The following is a 22,795-nucleotide window of genomic DNA, read 5'->3' as shown; positions in this document are numbered from 1 at the left end:
GGTTAAGCTTTCAGGCTTTGGAGCAGCACATTTCAGCTGAGATTCATTCTGGATGAGGACTGAGAGGCTTCCAGTCTGAGGAAACAGGACCAGCTGAGGAATTGGCAAGGTGAGGTAGCTGTGGCTTGTTCTGCATCTGATCTACCAGCATTCACCCCAATAACTGGCTCCAGGTTTGTTTTTATTAATAAAGACTCTTTAAGATTCATGCTACAAGTTATGGACTGGAGAGATGGCTCATCAGTTAAGAGCATAGCATGCTCTTTCAGAGGACCTGAGTTCCGTTCCCAACACCCAGGTCACCAACTCACAACTACTTGAGAGTACAGCTTCAGGGGATCCAACATATGCTTCTGGCCTCCAAAGGGAACCATGCTCATGTGCACATACCCAACCCTCACCCTCGACACCAACATACACATATAATTAAATATTGTTAAATAGAGGTTATAGCCTTACTTTTCTCTATGCTGAGTTTCACAGTACCAAATACTAGCTCATAATAGTTTACTGACAGCTTAACATAAAGCCCGGTTCTTGAATGTTATTAAATAGGTTAGAATATTGAAAGACATGCTGAGAAAACAGCTGAAACCAGAAACTCTTCATATTAGTTTTCAGATTCTAAGTAGCATCACTTTCTCAGAGTGAGAAGACATTCCAATCCCCCTCCCCCAAATAGATGTGATACACATGGTTCTGCCCACAGTAAGTATGGAGGTCAAAGACTATAATAGCTCTATAATAGTTATTCTGCACACAGTAAAGAAAAGATTACAGCCACATTTTGCAGCACAAAGTCAGGCAGTCATTGCCTGATGAGCTGGCAGATGACTAATTCTTTCAGTATCTTATAAAAGCCTGTTATCTTCTAAAATCTTTCAGACCACCTGGTCCATGAAAGTGTCAGTAACTTTCATACGTACATAAATTTTGAGAGAAGCCTTCCGTGTTGCTCATCATGTTACCAATAAATTCTTTTAAATTCACTTGTTTTGTTTCTAAAGAGAAGAGAAACATTTTCTTTAATATCTTCAAGTATTAAATTATTATGACAAATATTGAATTATGTGAAGATATAATTATATCCATCATATAATAATAATCACTAAAATGTATGTTTTGGGGGGAAAGGCAATTCATCTAGAAGCAAAAATCAAACACTTAATAGAAAGTTGTTCAAAATAGTGCACAGCATTGTAACTTTTAGTATCTGTTACCTGACATCTCATTTTTGTCCACGTGTGCTCGTTAATGTCTGAATATCTTCCATCTGTTTCTCTTTGCCCGTACTACTCACAGACACTAGTATAATTGCAATAACTTTTCAAGAAAAGCAAGTCTACCTCTGCACACCTGGTCCAGGGGTGTTTTAACTATTCTTGGACATTGTTCATTCACACAAACATTAGAATTGGCTCATAAAAGCCTGAATTTTGTTGGAATTTCTTTAGACAAACACATTAGGGAAACGACAGTCTTCGTCTATGGTCATAGAACCCTCAGCATTCCCAGATCGCAGCTCATCCCAAAAGCTAAATAGCACTGAATGGAAGAACTGACAGGTTTCAGTCTATGAACCTATTGCACAGGATATGGTCCCATTCAAATCTTCCTTTACATCTGAACCAACCTATCAGCATAGGACAGGTTCTCATCAAATCATCCTCTATATCCAAACCAACCTATAGGCACAGGACATGTTCCCATTCAAATTATCCTCTGAACCAAGTCGTATTTTCTCTATACAAGTTTTACACAGATTATATGTTTCTACTCCTTTATTATGAAGGTTTTAAAAAATACAACTAAAGATGTTGTAATGAATTCTCATACAGTATCCTTAAATCAGTCATTATTAACTCAGCTCTTCATCCATGTGGACCCCACTATAGCCCACCACTCTCTCTCCCTTAAGGAAAGTTCTTGCTCAGTTACATGGGTACTGAAACCCTCATTGGTAAACCTTTACTGCGAGTGGAAGGCTTTGACAGGAGGAAGCCACCTTTGTCCTTTCAGTGCCTTGTGTCCTGACTTCCAGCTGCTTGCTTTGTCTTTGCAGCTTTTCCTAGGGAAAAGTATCTGAAAAGACTATTAACCCAGGCAATGTCTAGATGACAATTTTCAAGCATTTAATTGTACTTTTGAACTTTCCTTTATTGACTTAATACTTTTTCTAACAATAAAATCATTATTGTTATAATAAAAAACAATAAATTCATTATTCTGAGAAGAATATTTCCTTGAAATTTTATCATTTACCATCAACTCCTGTTAATTCTTTGATCTTCTCTAGTTCTGGCTTAGGAAGGTAAACTCCAAAATTTTGAAGACAACTGTCTAGATCCTCATCAGCAACATTTTCATTCTGAATTTTATTAGCGCCTTCAATGGCATCATTCAATGCTGGAAATAAATTTGTTCATATTAGAATTAAGTAAACTTTAAACCAAAAAAATACAAGTATTAAGATGAACGCTAGGTCCAACATTAAGCAAAAATATAAATCCTGTTAGACGTGTTGCATACTAACGGCATAATAAGAATGCTTTAAGAGACTTTTGTTGGTTTGTTTGGGTTCTGTTGTTGTTTGAGGAGGCGGTCTCATGTAGCCCAGGCTGACATCAAACTCCTTCTGTAGTTAAGGACAACCCTGAACTCATATTCAGTCACCATACATGGTTTCTGCAATGCTGGGAATCAAACCCAGAGCCATGTGCTTTCTAGGTAAACACTCTACCAACTGAGCTGTACCTCCAGACACAAATTTTTCCATGCTAAAAATCAGTAAGTCTCAGAATCAGTCAAAAATATTCTACTTTGCTATGTGATTCCTATACCTAAGAAATGCCAACTTAGTCACATTGACAATATCACCACTGAAATTACATAGAAACAAAAATCCTATGAGAATGCCCTACTTAATTCAACAAGTTAAAATTCCTTGGTGGTTTATTTCATATTAGCAAAAAATTAAGCAGAAATCTTTCCATCCTTCATGAGATAGTGCTTTGTGGGAATGTGTAGTTTGGTCCATGGTAAATTCATTTAGTTTAATCTTCTTTAAATATAAATATGATTACTTAAAAATAATTATCCCATGTATCTTTTATAATACCTTAAAATCTATACTTTATTAATATGGAAAATGTTTCCTTCATTAAATTTAAATTGCTAAATTTGTGCTACAGTGAAAGCATTCCTTTTTTCCTTTTCTTTTTTCTTTCTTTCTTTCTTTTTTTTTTTTTTTTTTTTTTTTTTTTTTTTTGAGACAGAGTCTCACTATATAGCTCTGGCTTTCCTGAAACTCACTATGTAGACTAGGCTGGCCTTAAACTGAGAGATCTGCTTGTCTCTGTCTCCTAAGTGCTGGGATTAAAGGCATGTGCCATTATGTCCAGCTATTCTTAAAAGAAATTCTTCCAAAATATCCAGGTTTGCCTACCCCCATCTCTTTATCCTGGGATTTTGTCTAGCTTGAGATTGCAGCAGGTCCTGTGTGTGCTGTCTCTATTTAGGGCTGATCATTTCATGGTCTCTTACTCTCTGTACTTCTCCTAGCTAAGCTTCTATTAGCAATTGATAGAAGCTGGGAAAGGGAGAGTCAATTTTCTTTAAGAGTTGGTTGAGCACCCTCCAGTAGAAGGCTACACACCCGAGAGTATATGGCAGTGTCAACTATATTTGGTGAGTATTTTTTAAAAGTGGACACAAAGTTAGGTGAGTAGAGAGGTGGGAGGAATCTAGGAGGAATGGTAGGAGAGGCAAATATGATCCAAATACATTGTATGAAATTCTCAAAGAACTAATAAAAGTGAGAAAAAAGAAATTTATAAAAAAAACATTATTGTGTGTATATAGAAATATATGCACAGTTTTTTAAAGAGGTTGCTAGGCCAGTGGCAATCAACACAGAGAACAACTGGCCAAGATGCAGAGAGTAAAAGATTTCAAAATGCTCAGCCCTAAATGGAACATGTACACCACATGTCCACTTCCCAAGACTCAGGGATCATTGTGGAAGAAGAAAGGGAAAGAGTGCAAGAGCCAGAGGCAATAGGTGACAACAAGAAACAGTGTTCTGGACACAACTGAGCAGCTGCACCTATGAACTCGTGGCAGTTGCAGCAGTATGTATAAAACCTATCAGACCAAATCCCATGGAGACAGAAGCTAGGCACACAATCCCACCCTTAGCCATGGAGCTATTGACAAAATGGTAGCTGCTAGGGGAAGGAGGCACAGTTTTCTCTAAGAGTGTAGTTCCTAGTGAGATGACCATGGAATACCACACATCTCAAAATACTTGCCCAACACAAATTGGTCTTAAAAGTTTTTTTTTTTTCTTTAAGGAAAAAAAAGGACACAAAGTCATAGGTGTGAAGCAGAGTAGATCTGGAAGAGTTGGTGGGGGAATGAATATAATCAAAACACATTGTATGAAACTTTCAAAGAGCTAACAAAAGTTTAAATTTTTTTTTTTTTTTTTTTTTTTTTGGTTTTTCGAGACAGGGTTTCTCTGTGTAGCTTTGCGCCTTTCCTGGGACTCACTTGGTAGCCCAGGCTGGCCTCGAACTCACAGAGATCCGCCTGCCTCTGCCTCCCGAGTGCTGGGATTAAAGGCGTGCGCCACCACCGCCCGGCTAAAAGTTTAAATTTTTAAGTAGGAGAGGTGTTGTATGAAACTTTCAAAGAGCTAACAAAAGTTTAAATTTTTAAGTAGGAGAGGTGTTATAAATCATCTGAAGAAAAAGTGAGATCTGAAAAAAAACACACATGTACACAAATTAAATAGGTTTTCTCGAATGTAAGATTCAAATAAAGTATTTTATTTCATATTTTAATCTTGTTTAAAAAACTATTTGTATAAACAAAATAATTACAAGCAAAAAACAATAACAAAATGAAAACAATACTGGGTAGTGGTGACCATTGCACAACTCTATAAATTTACTTGAAAATCGGTGAGTGGATCAATATTATGTATGTAAATTATAGCCTAATAAGTGCTTCATAAAATGTTCTAAAACTAAATTATATCAATATTTCATTCAAACACATTCTTCATGAATAGTTGAAAAATCAATTCCTAACCAATGGGGCTAATTACCCATTTGCTCTCCTTGCTATCATTGTATTACTAGGCCTTTGTGTAGCACTCTGAGTTTATAAAATTCAGATGACAATTCTATGAGATGAGCAAGCTAGTTATTGTTACCTATGGGAGGCCAGCTCCCACCTTTTAAAGGGGTCCTATGAAGAAGAGAGAGGAATAAGAAACTTCTAGATTGAAAGATAGCAGAGAGGAGACAAACAGAAACACAGAATAGCTTCAGGAGGACCTGGATCAAAATCTACTGGCCCCTTCTGTCTCTTCAAAGGGCTTTTTATAACAATGCCAAGGGGTGGGGCAAAAGACCTCCGCCTTGCTAGATCAAAGCATACTGCACAGGCAAGTGCAGACTCTTCTAAACACCTGGTAACCACACCCATGGTCCAATCATCCCTTTATGCAGCCCGCTGGGTAAAGCAAGCTCAGATTCTCAGATACTGAGTAAGTTCTCACTAGGAAACCTCTGTGGGTCTCTACAGTTACTTCCTGAAACAGGAAGTTCTTACATGCTGACTGTTGACTCTAAGAGTCACAGAAGCAGTAAATGTCTACCCCAGGGGCTGTGAGTGTCCATCTCAAAGATATGTTCAGTTCTTCTAGTTTTGCCTTAGTTTTGTTTCATTTTGTGCTCCATCTGTTTCGTTTGTTTTGGAGACAAGCTATGTAGCTCTGCCTTGAATTTTCCATTCTCTCACTTCAACCTTCAAAGTGTGGGAATTGGAGAGGTATGCTCCGCCATGCCACACAGAAGCAAGTTCAAGGTGATCTATTCAATCTTCTTTTCAACCTAATTGCTTTTCCTCCAAGTCATTTTAAATCAAATTTTCTACCTACCATCATATTCGGGTATATTGTGCTCCTTGGAAACTGCCATAATAAAGTCATCTAAATTCACCATTCCACTTTCTGTAAAATAAAGAATTTAAATTACACATTCTGACATATTTTACATTAGAAGTATGTTTTCATTTTTATTAAATTAAGAGTAAAAACTTGCTTGATCCTTAATTTCACCATCCTATTTTGCCTTCTCTTTCCTCCCTCTAAACCTTCCCATTCCTGCTCTCCTTCAAATTCATGGCCTCTTTTGTGTTGTGGAATACTTTAAGATGTGTTACATTTGTTTATGCGGTGGAACATTTGTTTAATGATGCAAAGGTGTGTTGCATTTGTTTAACTTTGTGAAGCTGTGTTACTTTGCCTGTCTAAAACACATGATTGGTCTAATAAGGAGCTGAATGGCCAATAGCTAGGCAGCAGAAAGGATAGGTGGGGCTAGCAGGCAGAGAGAATAAATAGGAGGAGAAATCTGGGAAGAGAAGATCGAGGAGAGCAAAAGAAGGAGAAGGAGAGAAGGACACGAGGGGCCAACCACCAAGCCACACAGCAGCCATGGAGTAAGAAATAAAGAAAAGTTTATAGAATAGTGAATGATTAAAGCCCAGAAGCAAAAGGTAGATGGGAGAACTTAAGAAAAGCTGGCTAGAAATAAGCAAGCTAAGGCTAGGCATTTATAAGTAATATTAAGTCTACGTGCATTTATTTGAGAGCTGGGTGGCAGTCCCCCAAAAGAGTTAAGAGTAAAAACAACCAATAATTTCGTTTATTAATTATTATTGCATGCATGCATACACACACACCTATTATTTTAGTAACCACTGGAGGCATCTTAGAGCCATAAACTAACTAATCACCAAGGACACAAAAATAAGTAAGACAGTCCCTGGTTTTTTAATAGTTATTACATGCAAAAGATTGGATTGGATACTAAGATTTGATAAATATGAGAAAAACCAAAGTCCACATAGCTGGACTATAAGAAAGTTGAGGAGTCAATTTCAAACCAAGGTGAAAAGCCAGTCAACATGGTATCCATTAAGATATCTTGACAGTATTAACCAGCACTGACCAAGTGTCACACTCTGACCCCTGGGATTCAGAGGTCTGATTCACTACCAATTTTTAAATATAATCCTTCCAATAGCAATCATTCAACCCTGCAAAGGGTTCAATAACTTCTCTAGCACCCACTCTTATACATTTTGAAATCAAATTTTCTTCCTACTTGCATTAGCTAAGAAATTATACCCAGACTCTGAAAATTCACTTTTAATGTTAAGTTATTCCCAAGTCATTCTTTGCAAAAAAAAAAAAAGTTCCTTCTTTTCTCCCCAGATGAGCTTCTAGAGTGGGTAAGTCTTAGTTACTGATAAAAGTAACTCTCTAACCTCAGCTAAAACTCTTAGTAACAGTAGCTATGTAGCCTGAACTGGCCATCTCCTGTGATCAGGCAAGACTTCCAATGGAGGGATTGAAACACCAACCAGCCATACAATCTTTGACCTACAGTCTGTCCTGCCTATGGGATGTGCTGGGATTAGTGACCATCCCAATTGTCATTAAAGAGCCTTTATCCAGTAACTGGTGGAAACAGATACAGAGACCCATAGCCAAGCATTAGGCTGAGCTTGAGGAATCCTGCTGAAGAAATTAAGGAAGGATTGTAGGAGCCAGAGGGGTCACCGCAGGAAAACCCACAGAAACAACTAACCTAGGTTCCTAGGCGCTCACAGAGTCTGAACTGACAACCAGGGAGCCTGCATGGAACCAACGTAGGCCCATGGGACATACATGGGACAGTTATGTAGCTTGGTCTACTTGTGGGACTCCTAACAATGGGAGCAGGGGCTGTCCCTAACACTTTGGCTGGCTTTTGGGAACCTATTCCTCATACAGGATTGCCTTGCTCAGCCTTAATACAAGGGGAGTGCTTAGTCTTGCTGCAACTTGATATGGCATGCTTTGTTGATATCCATGGGAAGCATGCCCCTCTCTAAACAGAAATAGAGGAGTGGATTGTGGGGAGGGCAGGACAGAGGGGAGGTGGGAGGAGAAAATGGAAGATGACAAGAGAAGGGAAACTGCAGTTGGGATATAAAATAAATAAATTTAATTTTTTTGTTGTTGTTGTTGTTTTTCCAGACAGGGTTTCTCTGTGTAGCTTTGCGCCTTTCCTGGAACTCACTTGGTAGCCCAGGCTGGCCTCGAACTCACAGAGATCCGCCTGGCTCTGCCTCCTGCGTGCTGGGATTAAAGGCGTGCACCACCACTGCCCAGCCAATTTAATTTTTTAAAACAGAAAAAAACTCCAATATGAAAGCCCTCTCAAGAAGAAAAAAACTTAAGGGTCCAAATGCTACCCTAAGCTCTAGCTCCAAATGCCTCCTATGCATAGAACCTTCATTTACTTCTCCTCAAATCTGAGCTACTTGCTTAGAGGTTTTTGTAGGCCTTGGTTGACTCCCTGGCCTCTGCAGCTAGCGCAGCACCTGTCCTCACTTGAGGAGACACAGCAAGGAAGGCAACGTGGGCCTTGCCGAAACAAGGCCTAGTTTCCAGAGCAACCGGGAACTCAGACTTCACAGGGTTTTTTGTTTACCTTTTTCCACTCTTATGTTTCTTTCTTTTCTCCAAGTGTGAGGTGTGGAGGTGATATAATGGTGTGTGTGTGTGTGATCACACACTGCCATGCCTGCTCGGCTTTTATGTGGCTAGAGGGATCTGAACTCTGGTCCTCACAGTTGAACAGCAAGAGCTTTATCCACAGAGCCATCTCCTCAGGCCCCATATCTGTTCTTTCTTATGCTTTAGAATGGCCCATTGTGGCCCATTCCTCAGTAAGAGAAATTCCCCCCAGATTTTAACTCCACAAAAGTATTCACTTTCTCTAGTTTAGAGTTAGTAAGTTCTCACCAATTTTAGTAGTCTCCGGCATAATCTTCTGGAAGTCTTTTTCTGATAAAGTAATCTCTACCATGGGTAAAACAGACAGAAGTTCCTCTGGGGAAATGTAATCTCCTTGGAGCTTATTGATAACATCATGGACACTTTCTAAATACAGAGAATGCAAAATGATTATATGTATCGAAAACAATGGTGGTTACCAAAATCATTTTTTTTTTAACATGTTTTGAGACAAAATCTCACCATGCATCTTAGACTAAACTACCACCCTCTACACAGCCAGTCTGGCCTTGAACTCATACACCAACCTTGACCTCCTGAGTAATGGGGTTACAGGTATGTACCACCATGTACAGCTGGTACCTAAAATCTTGAATAATCAGAGAACAGGTTTCATCTACTCAATACCGCTAACAGATGGATTGCTTTTTCTGTTATCTTACAGTTTTGCTTTTATATCAAGCACAACACTGTTATAATTCTACAAACTCCTATTCAGAAAAGCAACCAGGCTGCTTGCTTCTGATTAAAATATAGTTCAGGAGTCCAAGACATCAAACCACCAGTGTATTTTGTTTAAATTCCAGAACCCCAAGCACAGTTTTAAAAGTCCTTTTCCCTCCAATAAACTGACCCTACTATGCTTTGTGTACATACTTTCAATAAAAATCCTAAAGGCATATATACATGGACAGTATCACTTCTAAGATATTCAGTAAGAAATGTATAGCCTGAATTTATTCTAAGGAAATATGAGGAAAAGTCAAAACGAGGAGTATTATACAAAATAACTAGTCACAACTCTTCTAGTGTCAAGATCATGAAAGGCTGAGAAAACATTCTAGAATGAAAGACTGGGGTCACTTGGCCACTAAATGCATTGTGTAATCCTGGGTCAGTTTGTGATCAGAAAAAGGACGTTCCTGAGACAACTGATAATATTTAAATAAGGTCAAATGTCAGTAAGTGTTGCTATATCAATGTTAACTTCTGGATTTAGATCTTTAGGCCATGGATATATGTTATTAACTCATAGGGAAACCAGGTGAAGAATATTTGGGAATGTTTTTCACTATATTTGCAACTGTTGTGAATGTAATGTCAGTTTTAAATAAAGGGTTAGTTTTTTAATTTAATCATGGAGGCAGTCACATCAAATAGAGTCCCTGCTACTACTGCTATTTTTAGGGAAGTTATTCCTACCAAACAAATGATTCCATTCTTCCTTACATACAGAACATGCTCTGGAATTAGTAGGTGACATCATTTGATTTAGTAATGCCAGGTAGGTAGACATCATTGGCTTGGGAAAGCCTCTTCCGCCCACTGACTAAATGTTTACTACTCTGCTGTTCTGTAAACCCAGAACTTTCTTACCTCACACACAGTAATAGCAGCCTAGTAGTAGAGGAATCAGAATGAATGCCTTAGTCTTCCTTAATGCCATATTTTTCCCTCAACTAAGTTATTTGAGCTATATGTTAGTGTATGAATCATTTATTTTTTTGTAATCCCTTACTTTAACTACTGCATTAAATAATAAGTGTATTTTTAAAGTTTCTTTAAAGAGAGCAGACATGATGGAGTAACTTCAGCAGACTGTAAGAAGCACACAATTAAGTTCCATATAAGGTATTTCAGTGATGGAAGCAGAACAAGAAAGGAAATTATTAATTATCTTTGATGAGGGCCGTACAGTGTTAGATGCCTAGGAAGTATAGTATTAATTGTTCTGTTTTTAGTATTTTCCATCCATAAGAAATAATACCTGACATACCAGGAATATCTTCACATATTTGAATTGTAGGACTCTAACAAAAATTTTACAGATTTCCTACATATTCAAATAAATTACCAAAAAAAATACACCTTCTATTCTCCCCCCCCAATTTCTCTCACCTCAATTTCTCTCTCTCTCTCTCTCTCTCTCTCTCTCTCTCTCTCTCTCTCTCTCTCTCTCTCTCTCTCTCTCGTTGTGTGTGTGTGTGCGCGTTGTTGTGGGATTGGATATGGACATGTGTGCATGTGAATGTGGAGGTCAAAGGTCAACCTTGGTGCTTGTTTCTCAAGTGCTATCTGCCATGTTTTTTGAGACAGAGTCTTTCACTGGCTTGAAGATCTTTGTTTAGGCTAAGCCAGTTAGCCATCAAGCTCCAAAGATCCACCTGTCTCCACCTTTTCCCAGGAATTGTCACCAAAATCACAGAATTATATTCACTGATCTGCATATCAAAAGTGGTGGTTACATAGGCTGACAGCTAAAAGGTTAACTATTAAGAAAAAAAAAAGTGCAAGTATTCAGTGATTGACTCGTGCCCATTTCTGCAAAAACTGAAACACTCAAGAACCCGGGTCTATGGTACTGACTGACCTAAGGTATTAATTACAGCTTTTTCCTTAGGTGAAACTGGTTTTAGGGAGCTGGACTGCTTTCTCACAGTTAGCAGTTTTGGGATGTTAGAAGTATCGCTTTTATCCAGAAACTTAGAAGTATCGCCTTTATCTGGAAACTTAGAAGTGTCGCTTTTATCCAGAAACTTAGAAGTATCGCTTTTATCTGGAAACTTAGAAGTATCACTTTTATCTGGAAACTTATCGAGGCTTGAAGTACTCTTCAAGATAGGTAGCTTAGACTTTGAATCTTGACTCTTTGAGTATGGTTCCTGAAATCCCACATGATCACTGTCAACCCCACTTGAGAATCTTTTTGTCTGTAAGGAAGTTTTTGATCGTTTAAATTCAGGCTCATCATGTTTCTCCAAGGATTTACTGTGATATTGAAAGGGAGGTACATTCAGCTTTTTTGATGTGAGAGGTTCGGACAATCTGGAAAATGAACTGCCTTTCTTCTTAGGTTGTAGATGATGTCCTGGTATATTTGATAATCGTTTACTTGAAGTGGCTTCATCCATAATTGCTAAGTAAGAGAAATAGATTCTTTTATTTATTGATTTCATTTATCTGTATGATTTGTATAATATTTCAAGCAAATCAATTAAGTCCTCATAGAGGCCAATCCAGAAATTATGAATTGCTTAAATATATAAATAAAGCAAAGTTTAACAAAGTTGAAAGGGCTGGTGATTAAATGGTCAAGCTATTAACTAGTATAATCTTAGAGGTTATTATATTTCAATACATTCACTCAAATCTATTTAAAGTTAAAATAAAATACTCTGCTGAGCTGCATTGTTCTCTACTTGGTAATTTAGAGAAATAACAGGCTAGAAAGGTCATACAGTTAGAAATACCTTCACTGTAAGTGTGCAGAACTATAAGAAGTTGCAGAAGGGAAGCTTTGTTAATAAAGTTAAAATCCAAATAATTATTCTCATGAATACTCTCAATGTCTACAGGCAGAAATAATCTCATACAAAGTCACAACTTTAGAAAATATTAGAAAATGAAATGTCTAGAGTCACAACTTCATTTATAAAAATCCATGTGATGGTTCAGAAGGATAACTTATGTATGAAAACACATTTTAAACTATTTCAAGAGTTTTAATACTTGCTCCTCAACACAACTCTTATCTGCTATGGGATAATGTGTCACTGTGATTGGTTTAATAAAGGTCAGGAGAGAATGGGCAGGACTTCTGGGGAGACAGAGGAACTCAGGGTTAGAATTTAGGTGCATAAGAGATACCAGAGAGACACTGAGGAAATCAGACATACAAAATGGAGGAGAGATAAAGAGCTATATGGCAGAACATAGATTAATAGAAACAGGTTAATTTGAGTTATAAGAGCTAGTTGGGAACAAGCCTAAACTAAAGGCCAAGCTTTCATAATTAATAAGAAGTCTCCATGTCATTATTGGAAAGCAGGCAGTTCTAAAAAAAAAAAAAAAAAAAAAAAAAGTCTGACAAGAAAGACTCAATACATTTGGTGCCCAAAACATAGGGCCTGAGAAAGCTGAAAAAATGTTCTGAACATGGAGCCAGACACAACTCCTTAGTAACTTCAGTCTTTCATTCCGTCCCAGTGCCTGTGGTGTATGGCTCCTTTAAGAGACCCTGCTACGCAGCTGAGAACTTAAAGGGCACACTACTAGATAGAATGGGAGACTAGATAGAAATGCCTGCCACAGGATGAAATAAAAAACTTCCCAGAGCTGGAGCAGATAGACATGACTCCAAGCCAGGGCCCACAGGCATGAGGCTCGACTCTCATCTACCTAAAGTGGGCAGAGCCAGCAACCAGCACCATGTGCTAAGCAGAGCCATGCAGCAGGTAACCTAGCCACCACCTAACCATATAAAGTTTGGCTAAGCGGTCAGAAAAATGCTGCAGACACAGACACACACACAAAAAAAAGCCAGGTCCAGGCTGAGAAAACCTCTGAACAGTTACAGTATGCCTGAAAATGTGCTTAGGTGCTGAAGAAAGAAAAAAAATGGGTATAGATAGTCATAGAAAAATAGTTTACAAATAAATTCTTTAAAGAATAAGCCATGTAAGGATGGGAAATATACAGGTAGTCTGGATCCTCTATGGTGTTTTGTTGACTTTGAATTTTTCAAATGTTGATGAGTGAAGGGCAAACACTGCTGAGAGACACTGGATTGCAGAAAAAAACTGCTAAATTAAAACAGCCTATATTGCCGGGCGGTGGTGGCGCACGCCTTTAATCCCAGCACTCGGGAGGCAGAGGCAGGCGGATCTTTGTGAGTTCGAGGCCAGCCTGGGCTACCAAGTGAGTTCCAGGAAAGGCGCAAAGCTACACAGAGAAACCCTGTCTCGAAAAACAAAAGAAAAAAAAAAAAACAGCCTATATATTTTAAGGATGTCTTAACTTCAGAGTGGAAGTCAGGAAATGTGTTACATTGAGGAAGAGGTTACACCTTTGTTTCCATAGGAAACAAAAAGGTATAGATTCCTTCAAAATTAATAAAGATCAGATTTGATTGGGGGAGATCTCCAAAAATCTTGGTTGCAGACATGAAGGAAGAAATCAAGAAAAACTACAAGACCAATGACATATAAGCTGATCCCTCTACATGGGAACAGCTCTGAGAATGAATGAGACATGATAAATCTTGTTGGCTACAGAGTCCTTATGATAGTTTGGTTATACAGTCCAAACATACTTATAAAGTTGACAGATGCCTTTTATCTGCTCAAACATAGAACAGAAAATTATCATTAATGGACTTGCACTCTGCACATCCCATACTTATGCTAAGGGAGATATGTATGTTACCTTTAAAAGTTTGTGTGTTTTCAGAAAAAAAAGAGACCAGCCACCAATGAAGACAAGTAGCCCAGGTGATCCAGCCTCTTAGAATACCTTTGGTGCAGTTTCCTCAAATATTTGCTTTTAGAACAACTTCAAAGCTGATAGCTGAGATGGTCCAGCTCACAGACTACTCCAGCCAGGACTTCAGATAAGCTCTGCACTTTCCTATCACACAGAGACTAAACAACAGTTAGCTCTCCCAGGACTTGACCATTACCCCAATTTTCTCAGGGTACCTAAGGATACCATCACCTCCAGACAACAGGAAGCAGTCTAGAGAACACAACACCCATATTCCCAAGAGATGAGGTAGGTGGTTTTTGTTTGCTTGTTGGGTTATGGATGTTTATTATCATTTAGGAGGGGATGGTTGCAAGTTGTTACCAGTCATAGAGAAAAAATAAGCAAAGGAAGTTAGATTCAGGGATCTCTTTCTGAAAAGAAAAAATGGGGGTATAATAATGATAGGATGAAAGGTAGATTGTCAAATCTACATTTAGACTAAAAAGCAATTACTAGTCTCAAATATTCCAGATTAGTATGGATTTTTGTGTATTGATACAAGTCTAAAGTTATTTTTGTTATAATATACTATATGTATGCTTCTACTCTTATTTAAGGTATTGTACCTATGCAACTCATTTAAAAATGTAATGTAGGCTGACAGCACTGATTGGACTAAGAGGTGAGTCTTTGTTCTTACAGCTGAACACCCTAGTCTCTAGGCTTTGGGCCCAGGGGCACAACCCTGTGCCCCCACACTACCACCTATTGTAGTCCCAGTATCAGGCCAACAGGCAGGTCTCCTGCAGGCAGGCCAAACTACCACCATCCCCCATAGGACCCTGTAACCTATAAGCCCCACTCCATCCCCAAACCCACCCACCTTCTGAGACTACAGCTGCTCCCTGAGACACAGATCCATTAGCATCAATTGGACCAAGAGCTCCAATTGGACCAAGAGTATCAATCAGACCAAGAGAGGCTCCCTCAGACACAGACACTGCTTGCACCAAGTGGAGGAAGAGAATAGTAAATGCCAATGCAAAAATACAGTCAACTACATAAAAACCAATATGGCACCACCAGAACCTAGTGGTTCTACATCAGCAAGACCAGAACATCCCAACACAGAAGAAACAAAAGAAACTGACCTTAAAAATGACTTTAAGAAGATGATAGAGGAATTTAAAGAGGAAACAAAAACTTCCCATAAAGAAATCGAGGAAAAGACAAACAAAAAATTGGAAGAAATCAACAAATCCCTTAAAGAAAGCCAAGAAAACCAAGAAAAAACAATTAAACAGGTGAAGGAAACAGTTCAAGATTTGAAAACTGAAATAGAGACAATAAAGAAGACACAAACTAAGGGAATGATGGAAAAGGAAAATCTGAGTAAACAAACATGAACTACAGATGCAAACATAACCAACAGAATGCAAGAGTTCAGAGAGAATCTCTGGTATTGAAAATACGATAGAAGAAATAGATTCATCAGTCAAAGAAAACTCTAAAGCCAACAAAGTCATAACACAAAACATCCAGGAAATCTGGGACACCATAAAAAGACCAAAGCTAAGAATAATAGGGATAGAAGAAGGAGAAGAATACCAACTCAAAGGCACAGAAAATATATTCAACAAAATCATAGAAGAAAATTTTCCCAACCTAAAGAAGGAAATGCCTATGAAGATACAAGAAGCTTACAGAACACCAAATAGACTGGATTCCAAAAAAGTCCCCTTGCCACATAATAATCAAACCACTAAACATATAGAATAAAGAAAAAAATATTAAGAGCGCAAAGGGAAAAGGCCAAGTAACATATAAAGGCAGACCCATCAGAATAACACCTGACTTCTCCATGGAGACTCTGAAAGCCAGAAGGTCCTGGACAGACATTATGCAGACACTAAGACATCATGGATGCCAACCCAGACTATTATACCCAGCAAAACTCTCAATCGCCATAGACAGAGTAAAAAAATATTCCATGATAAAACCAGATTTAAATAATACCTATCCACAAATCCAGCCCTACAGAAAGCACTAGAAGGAAAAATCCAACCTATGGAAATTAGATACAGCCATGAAAACACAGGCAATAGATAATCCCACATCAACAAATACCAAAGAAGGGAAACATACAACACCTTCACCAAAAAATAACAGGAATTAACAATCACTGGTCATTAATATTCATTAATATCAATGGTCTCAATTTGCCTATAAAAAGACACAAGCTAACAGAATGGATATAAAAATAGGATCTATCCTTCTGCTGCATACAAGAAACACACCTCAACTACAAAGACAGACACTACCTCAGAGTAAAAGGTTGGGAAAAGACTTTCCAAACAAATGGACTTAAGAAGCAAGCTGGAGTAGCTATTCTAATATCTAATAAAATAAACTTCAAACTAAAATCAGTTGAAAGAGATCAGGAAGGACATTACATATTTATCACAGAGAAAACCCACTAAGATGAAGTCTCAATTCTGAACATTCATGCCTCAAATACAAGGGGACTCACATTTATAAAAGAAACATTACTAAAGCTTAAATTGTACATCAAACCCCACACACTAGTAGTGGGCGACTTCAACACCCCACTCTCACCAGGCAGAAACTTAACAGGGAAATAAGGGAACTAACAGACATTATGACTCAATTGGACTTAACAGATATCTACAGAACATTTCACCCCAACACAAAAGAATATACCTTCTTCTCAGCACCCCATGATGCTCCATCACAAAGCAAATCTCAACAGATACCAAAAACAAAAAACAAAAACAAAAAACAAAAAACTGGGATAACCTCCTGTATTTTATTGGACCACCATGGCTTAAAGTTAGATTTCAACAACAACAAAAATTACAGAAAGCTTACAATCTCATGGAAACTGAATAATGCCCAAGTGAATCACCAGTGGGTCAAGGAAGAAATAAAGAAAGAAATTAAACACTTCCTAGAATTCAATGAAAATGAATGTACAATATACCCAAACTTATGGGACATTATGAAAGCAGGGCTAAGAGGAAAATTCATAGCACTAAATGCCCACGTAAAGAAGATGGAGAAATCTCACACTAGTGACTTAACGGCACACCTGAAAACTCTAGAACAAAAAGAAGCAAACTCATACAGGAGGAGAAGACACAGGAAATAATCAAACTGAGGGCTGAAATCAATAAAATAGAAACAAAGAGCACAGTTCAAAGAATCAATGAAACAAAGTGTTGGTTCTTTGAGAAAATCAACAAGATAGACAAGCCCTTATCCAAATTAACCAAAAGGCAGAAAGAAAGCACCCAAATTAACAAAATCAGAAATGAAAAGGGAGACATAACAACAGACAATGAGAAAATCCAGAGAATCATCATCATGTCATACTTCAAAAACCTGTACTCCACAAAACTGAAAAATCTAAAAGAAATGGACGATTTTCTGGATAGGTACCACATACCTCAGTTAAATCAAGACCAGATAAACAATTTAAATATACCAATAACCCCTAAGGAAATAGAAGCAGTTATTAAAAGTCCCTCAAACAAAAAAAAGCCCAGGACCAGATGGTTTCAGCACAAAATTTTACCAGCTTTTCAAAGAAGAGCTAATACCAATACTCTTCAAATTATTCCACACAATAGAAACAGAAGGAACATTACCAAACTCTTTTTATGAGGCTACAGTTACCCTGATATCCCAACCACACAAAGATGCAACAAAGAAAGAGAATTACAGACCAATCTTCCTCATGAACATGAGGGATGCAAAAATACTCAATAAAATATTGGCAAACCAAATCCAAAAACACATCAAAAAAATTATTCACCATGACCACGTAGACTTCATCCCAGGGATGCAAGGTTGGTTCAACATATGAAAATCTGTCAATGTAATACACCATATAAACAAACTGAAAGAAAAAAAAAAACCCACATGATCATCTCATTAAATGCTGAAAAAGCCTTTGACAAAATCCAACACCCCTTCATGATAAAGGTCCTGAAGAGATCAGGAATAAAAGGAACATACCTAAACATAATACAGGCAATTTATAGCAAGCCAACAGCCAACATCAAATTAAATGGAGAGAAACTCAAAGCGATTCCACTAAAATCAGGAACAAGACAAGGCTGTCAGCTCTCCCCATATTTATTCAAGATAGTACTTGAAGTTCTAGCTATATCAATAAGACAACAAAAGGAGATCAAGAAGATAGAAATTAGAAAGGAACAAGTCAAATTTTCACTATTTGCAGACAATATGATAGTATACATAAGTGATCCCAAAAATTCTACTAAGGAAGTCCTACAGCTGATAAATTCCTTTAGTAATGTGGCAGATTAACTCAAAATAATCAGTAGCCCTCCTATATACAAATTATAATGGGCTGAAAAAGAAATCAGAGAAACATTACCCTTCACAATAGCCACAAATAATATAAAATACCTTGGGGTAACTCTAACTAAGCAAGTGAAAGATCTGTATGACAAGAACTTCAAGTTTCTGAAGAAAGAAATCGAAGAAGGTATCAGAAAAGGGAAAGATCTCTCATGCTCAGGGAAAGGTAGGATTAATATAGTAAAAATGGCAATCTTACCAAAAGCAATCTACAGATTCAATGCAATCCCCATCAAAATACCAACACAATTCTTCACATATCTGGAAAGTACAATACTCGACTTCATATGAAAAAACAAAAAACCCAGGATAGCTAAAAGAATCCTGTACAATAAAGCAACCTCTGGAGGTATCATGATCCCTGACCTCAAGCTCTACTATAGAGCTAGAGAAATAAAAACAGCTTGGTATTGGCATAAAAACCAACATGTAGACCAATGGAATTGAATTGAAGACCCTGACATTAATCTGCATACCTATGAACACCTGATTTTGGACAAAGAAGCCAAAACTGTACAGTGGAAAAAAGAAAGCATCTTCAACAAATGGTGCTGGCGCAACTGGATGTCAACATGTAGAAGATTACAAATAAGATCCATATCTGTCGCCATGCACAACACTCAAGTCCAAGTGGATCAAAGACCTCAACATAAATCTAATTACACTGAACTTGATAGAAGAGAAAGTGGGAAGTACTCTTGAACACGTTGGCACAGGAGACCACTTTCTAAATATAACACCAGTAGCACAGACACTGAGAGCAAGAATTAATAAATGGGACTTTCTGAAACTGAGAAGCTTTTGTAGGGCAAAGGACATGGTCAATAAGACAAAATGACAGCCTACAGAATGGGAAAAGATCTTCACCAACCCCACATCTGATAGAGGGCTGATCTCCAAAATATATAAAGAATTCAATAAACTAGACATCAAAATATCCAACAATCTACAGAGCTAAACAGAGAATCTTCAACAGAAGAATCTCAAGTGGCTGAAAGACATTTAAGGAATTGGTCAACATCCTTAGTCATCAGGGAAATGCAAATCAAAATGACTCTGAGATATCATCTTACATCTGTCAGAATGTCTATGATCAAAAACACTAATGACAGCTTATGCTGGAGAGGATGCGGAGCAAGGGGAACACTCCTCCACTGTTGGTGGGAGTGTAAACTTGTATAGCCACTTTGGAAATCAGCATGGTGGTTTCTTAGAAAATTAGGAATCAATCTTCCTCAAGACCCAGCTATACCACTCTTGGGCATATATCCAAGGAATGCTCAATCATACCACAAGGACATATGCTCAACTATGTTTATAGCAGCATTATAGCCAGAACCTGGAAACAACCTAGATGCCTCTCAACTGAAGAATAGATAAAGAAAATGTGGCACATATATACAATGGAGTAATACTCAGCAGTAAAAACAATGACATCATAAAATTTGCAGGCAAATGGACAGAACTAGAAAATATCATCCTGAATGAGGTAACCCAGATTCAGAAGGACAAACATGGCATGTACTCACTCATAAGTGGATATTAGATGTAAAGCAAAGGATAATCAGACTATATATAACCCACAGCTCCAGAGAAGCTAGCTAACAAGAACTCTAAGAGGGAGGCATGGATCACCCTGTGAAGGAGAAATAGATGAGATCTCCATGAGCAAACTGGGGGTAAGGGAGAGCAATGGAGAGTAGAGGATGGGGGATGAGAACATAGGGAAATGGGATGTTCAAGCTAGAACTGGGACAGAATGGGAGAGCAAAGAAAGAGGTATCATGATGAATGGAGAATGAATGTCATGGGAATAGGGAGAAACAGGGTGCTAGGGAACTTCCCAGGAATCCACAAGGATAATCCCACCTACTAGCAATAGTCAAGAGAGTGCTTGAACTGGCCTACTCCAGTAATCAGATTGGTGAATATCCTAACTGTCATCATAGAGCTTTCATTCAGTAACTGATGGAAGCAGATGCAGAGATCCACAGCTGGGCACCAGGCCAAGCTCTGGGAGTCTAGCTGATGAGAGAGAGGAGGGATTCTATGAGCAAGGGACATTGAGATCATGATGGGGAAATGTACAGAGACAGCCAGGCCAAACTAGTGGAAACTCATGAACTGTAGACCAATAGCTGTGGAGCCCCCATGGGACTGGACTAGGCCCTCAGGATAGACAGTTGTTTAGCTTGAACTATTTAGGGGGCCCCCTGGCAGTGGGATTGGGATCCATCCCTGGTGTATGAGTGGGCTTTTTGGAGCCTATGGTAGGACACCTTGCACAGCCTTGGTGCATGAGGGGAGGACCTGCCTCAACTGAATGTACCAGGCTCTGCTAACTCCACATGGGAGGACTTGCCTTGGAGAAGGTGGGAATGGGGCATGGGTTGGGAGGGAGGATAAAGGGTGGGAGGAGGGAGGACAAGGGAATCTGTGGTTGATATGTAGAATGAATAGAAAATCTCTTAATAATATCAAAAGTAAATTAAAAAATTTAAAAAGTAAAAAAATATATTGTAAAATTCTAGTCCTTGAAAGCTATTATCACAAACTATTTAGAATAATTAAGAAATAGAAGTTAGTAGTTAGTCATCTATAACAATCAAACTTGAAGTCATGTTAAGTATGTTTTCAAGGTCAAACAGAGATATATGTTAGATAAAAAAAGGTGGTCTTAAAACACTTCAGAGGCGCCGGGCAGTGGTGGCGCACGCCTTTAATCCCAGCACTCGGGAGGCAGAGGCAGGCAGATCTCTGTGAGTTCAAGGCCAGCCTGGGCTACCAAGTGAGTTCCAGGAAAAGGTGCAAAGCTACACAGAGAAACCCTGTCTCGAAAAAACCAAAGAAAAGAAAAGAAAAAGAAAAACCAAAAAACTACAATTTAAAAAAAAAAATCTAGTAACTTCTCATGCCGGGCAGTGGTGGCACACGCCTTTAATCCCAGCACTCGGGAGGCAGAGCCAGGTGGATCTCTGTGAGTTCGAGGCCAGCCTGGGCTACCAAGTGAGTTCCAGGAAAGGCGCAAAGCTACGCAGAGAAACCCTGTCTCGAAAAACCAAAAAAAAAAACACTTCAGAGGCCTACAGAATATAGCATTTAAGGTGTTTTAATAACATAAGGCTTCATGACAGTGAAACACATCTGCTCCTGGCAGCACCAGTTACTTCAAAAATGGATGATGGGTATCAAAGAACCTCCATATGGAGTTTGCTTTCATTGTGGCAAATTTAGCCACTGGGCAAGAAACTGCCCTTGCCTTGACTGCTGACAGTATGTTCTACAAATTGGACAAGCAGGACACAAAGGGAAGTGGCTGACAAACTTTGCTAAGACAAGGTAGGATAGTCCTTCAAAATTCCTGCTTCACAAAAAGTCTGCCAGATATTCTAGGCCTGTAGGTCTAAGATGGATGCCCAAATGTTTCAGAGGAACCTTGGGGGACTGTCCAAGCAGCCAGATATCTCTGTCATTTCTATAGTTTTAGAAGCTGCTTGCTCTGCACTTCCTGTTTACTCAGGTAATATTTTATCCTTCTCAGGTCTCTGATGAGGTTGAAGAATAAATATAGTTTTACAGTTTTCCTTGTTACCAAAATTAGAAAAGAAACTTAAATAGTAGTTATAAAATTAATAAGGTTGAAAAACATAAAAGCTTAAATTGTTTATCTAAGAAAATGTTTTAAGGTCTAAAAGGATATTTTTAGGTTGGTAATATAAGTTATAATAGAAAATGGTAAAGTATAAAACATTGGATTCATGAAGATAGAATAGATAATAGAGTATTTTCTCCAAATTTGCCAAATACAAATGGACTGGACATTGTGCATGTAATTCTTACTTGGTAATTGTTCTTATTGTTTATAGTTTTACTGTGTTAGAGTTAAAAACCTTTCCTTTTATTTAGACAAAAAGAGGGAAATGTTGTGGAATATTTGTATTTGTGTGAAGATGTGTCACTGTGATTGATTTAATAAAGAGCTAAATGGCCAATAAATAGGCAGGAGAGAATAGGCAGGGCTTTTGGGGAGAGAGAGAAACTCAGGACTAGTATCTAGGTGTACTAGAGATGCCAGACAGACACTGAGGAAGTCAGACTACAGAATGGAGGAGAGATAAAAAGCCATGTGGCAGAACATAGATTAACAGAAACATGTTATTTTGAGTTATAAGAGCTAGTTGGGAACAAGCCTAAGTTAAAGGTCAAGCTTTCATAACTAATAAGAAATTTCTGTGTCATTATTGGGAAGCTGGTGATCCCAAAGAAAGTCTGGCAAGAAAGATTCAC

General features: G+C 38.2%; 1 protein-coding gene across 1 annotated transcript in view; it reads right to left on the bottom strand.

Annotated features, from left to right (window-relative positions):
• The window catches only part of Efcab3 (EF-hand calcium binding domain 3), a 419,664-nt gene that overhangs the window by 366,433 nt on the left and 30,436 nt on the right, over positions 1–22,795 (bottom strand). Inside the window, exons 11-15 of the mRNA XM_076543522.1 lie at positions 11,229–11,774; positions 8,867–9,004; positions 5,948–6,019; positions 2,263–2,406; positions 927–1,001 (exon numbers count right to left, since the gene is read on the bottom strand). Coding sequence (XP_076399637.1) covers positions 927–1,001; positions 2,263–2,406; positions 5,948–6,019; positions 8,867–9,004; positions 11,229–11,774 — 975 coding nt within the window. The remainder of the gene's footprint in view (positions 1–926; positions 1,002–2,262; positions 2,407–5,947; positions 6,020–8,866; positions 9,005–11,228; positions 11,775–22,795) is intronic.

This window comes from Peromyscus maniculatus, chromosome 8, assembly GCF_049852395.1.
Source record: "Peromyscus maniculatus bairdii isolate BWxNUB_F1_BW_parent chromosome 8, HU_Pman_BW_mat_3.1, whole genome shotgun sequence".
Lineage (NCBI taxonomy): Eukaryota > Metazoa > Chordata > Mammalia > Rodentia > Cricetidae > Peromyscus > Peromyscus maniculatus.
Note: the sequence above shows the minus strand (reverse complement) of the source record. Positions and strands in the feature narration are given on the sequence as shown.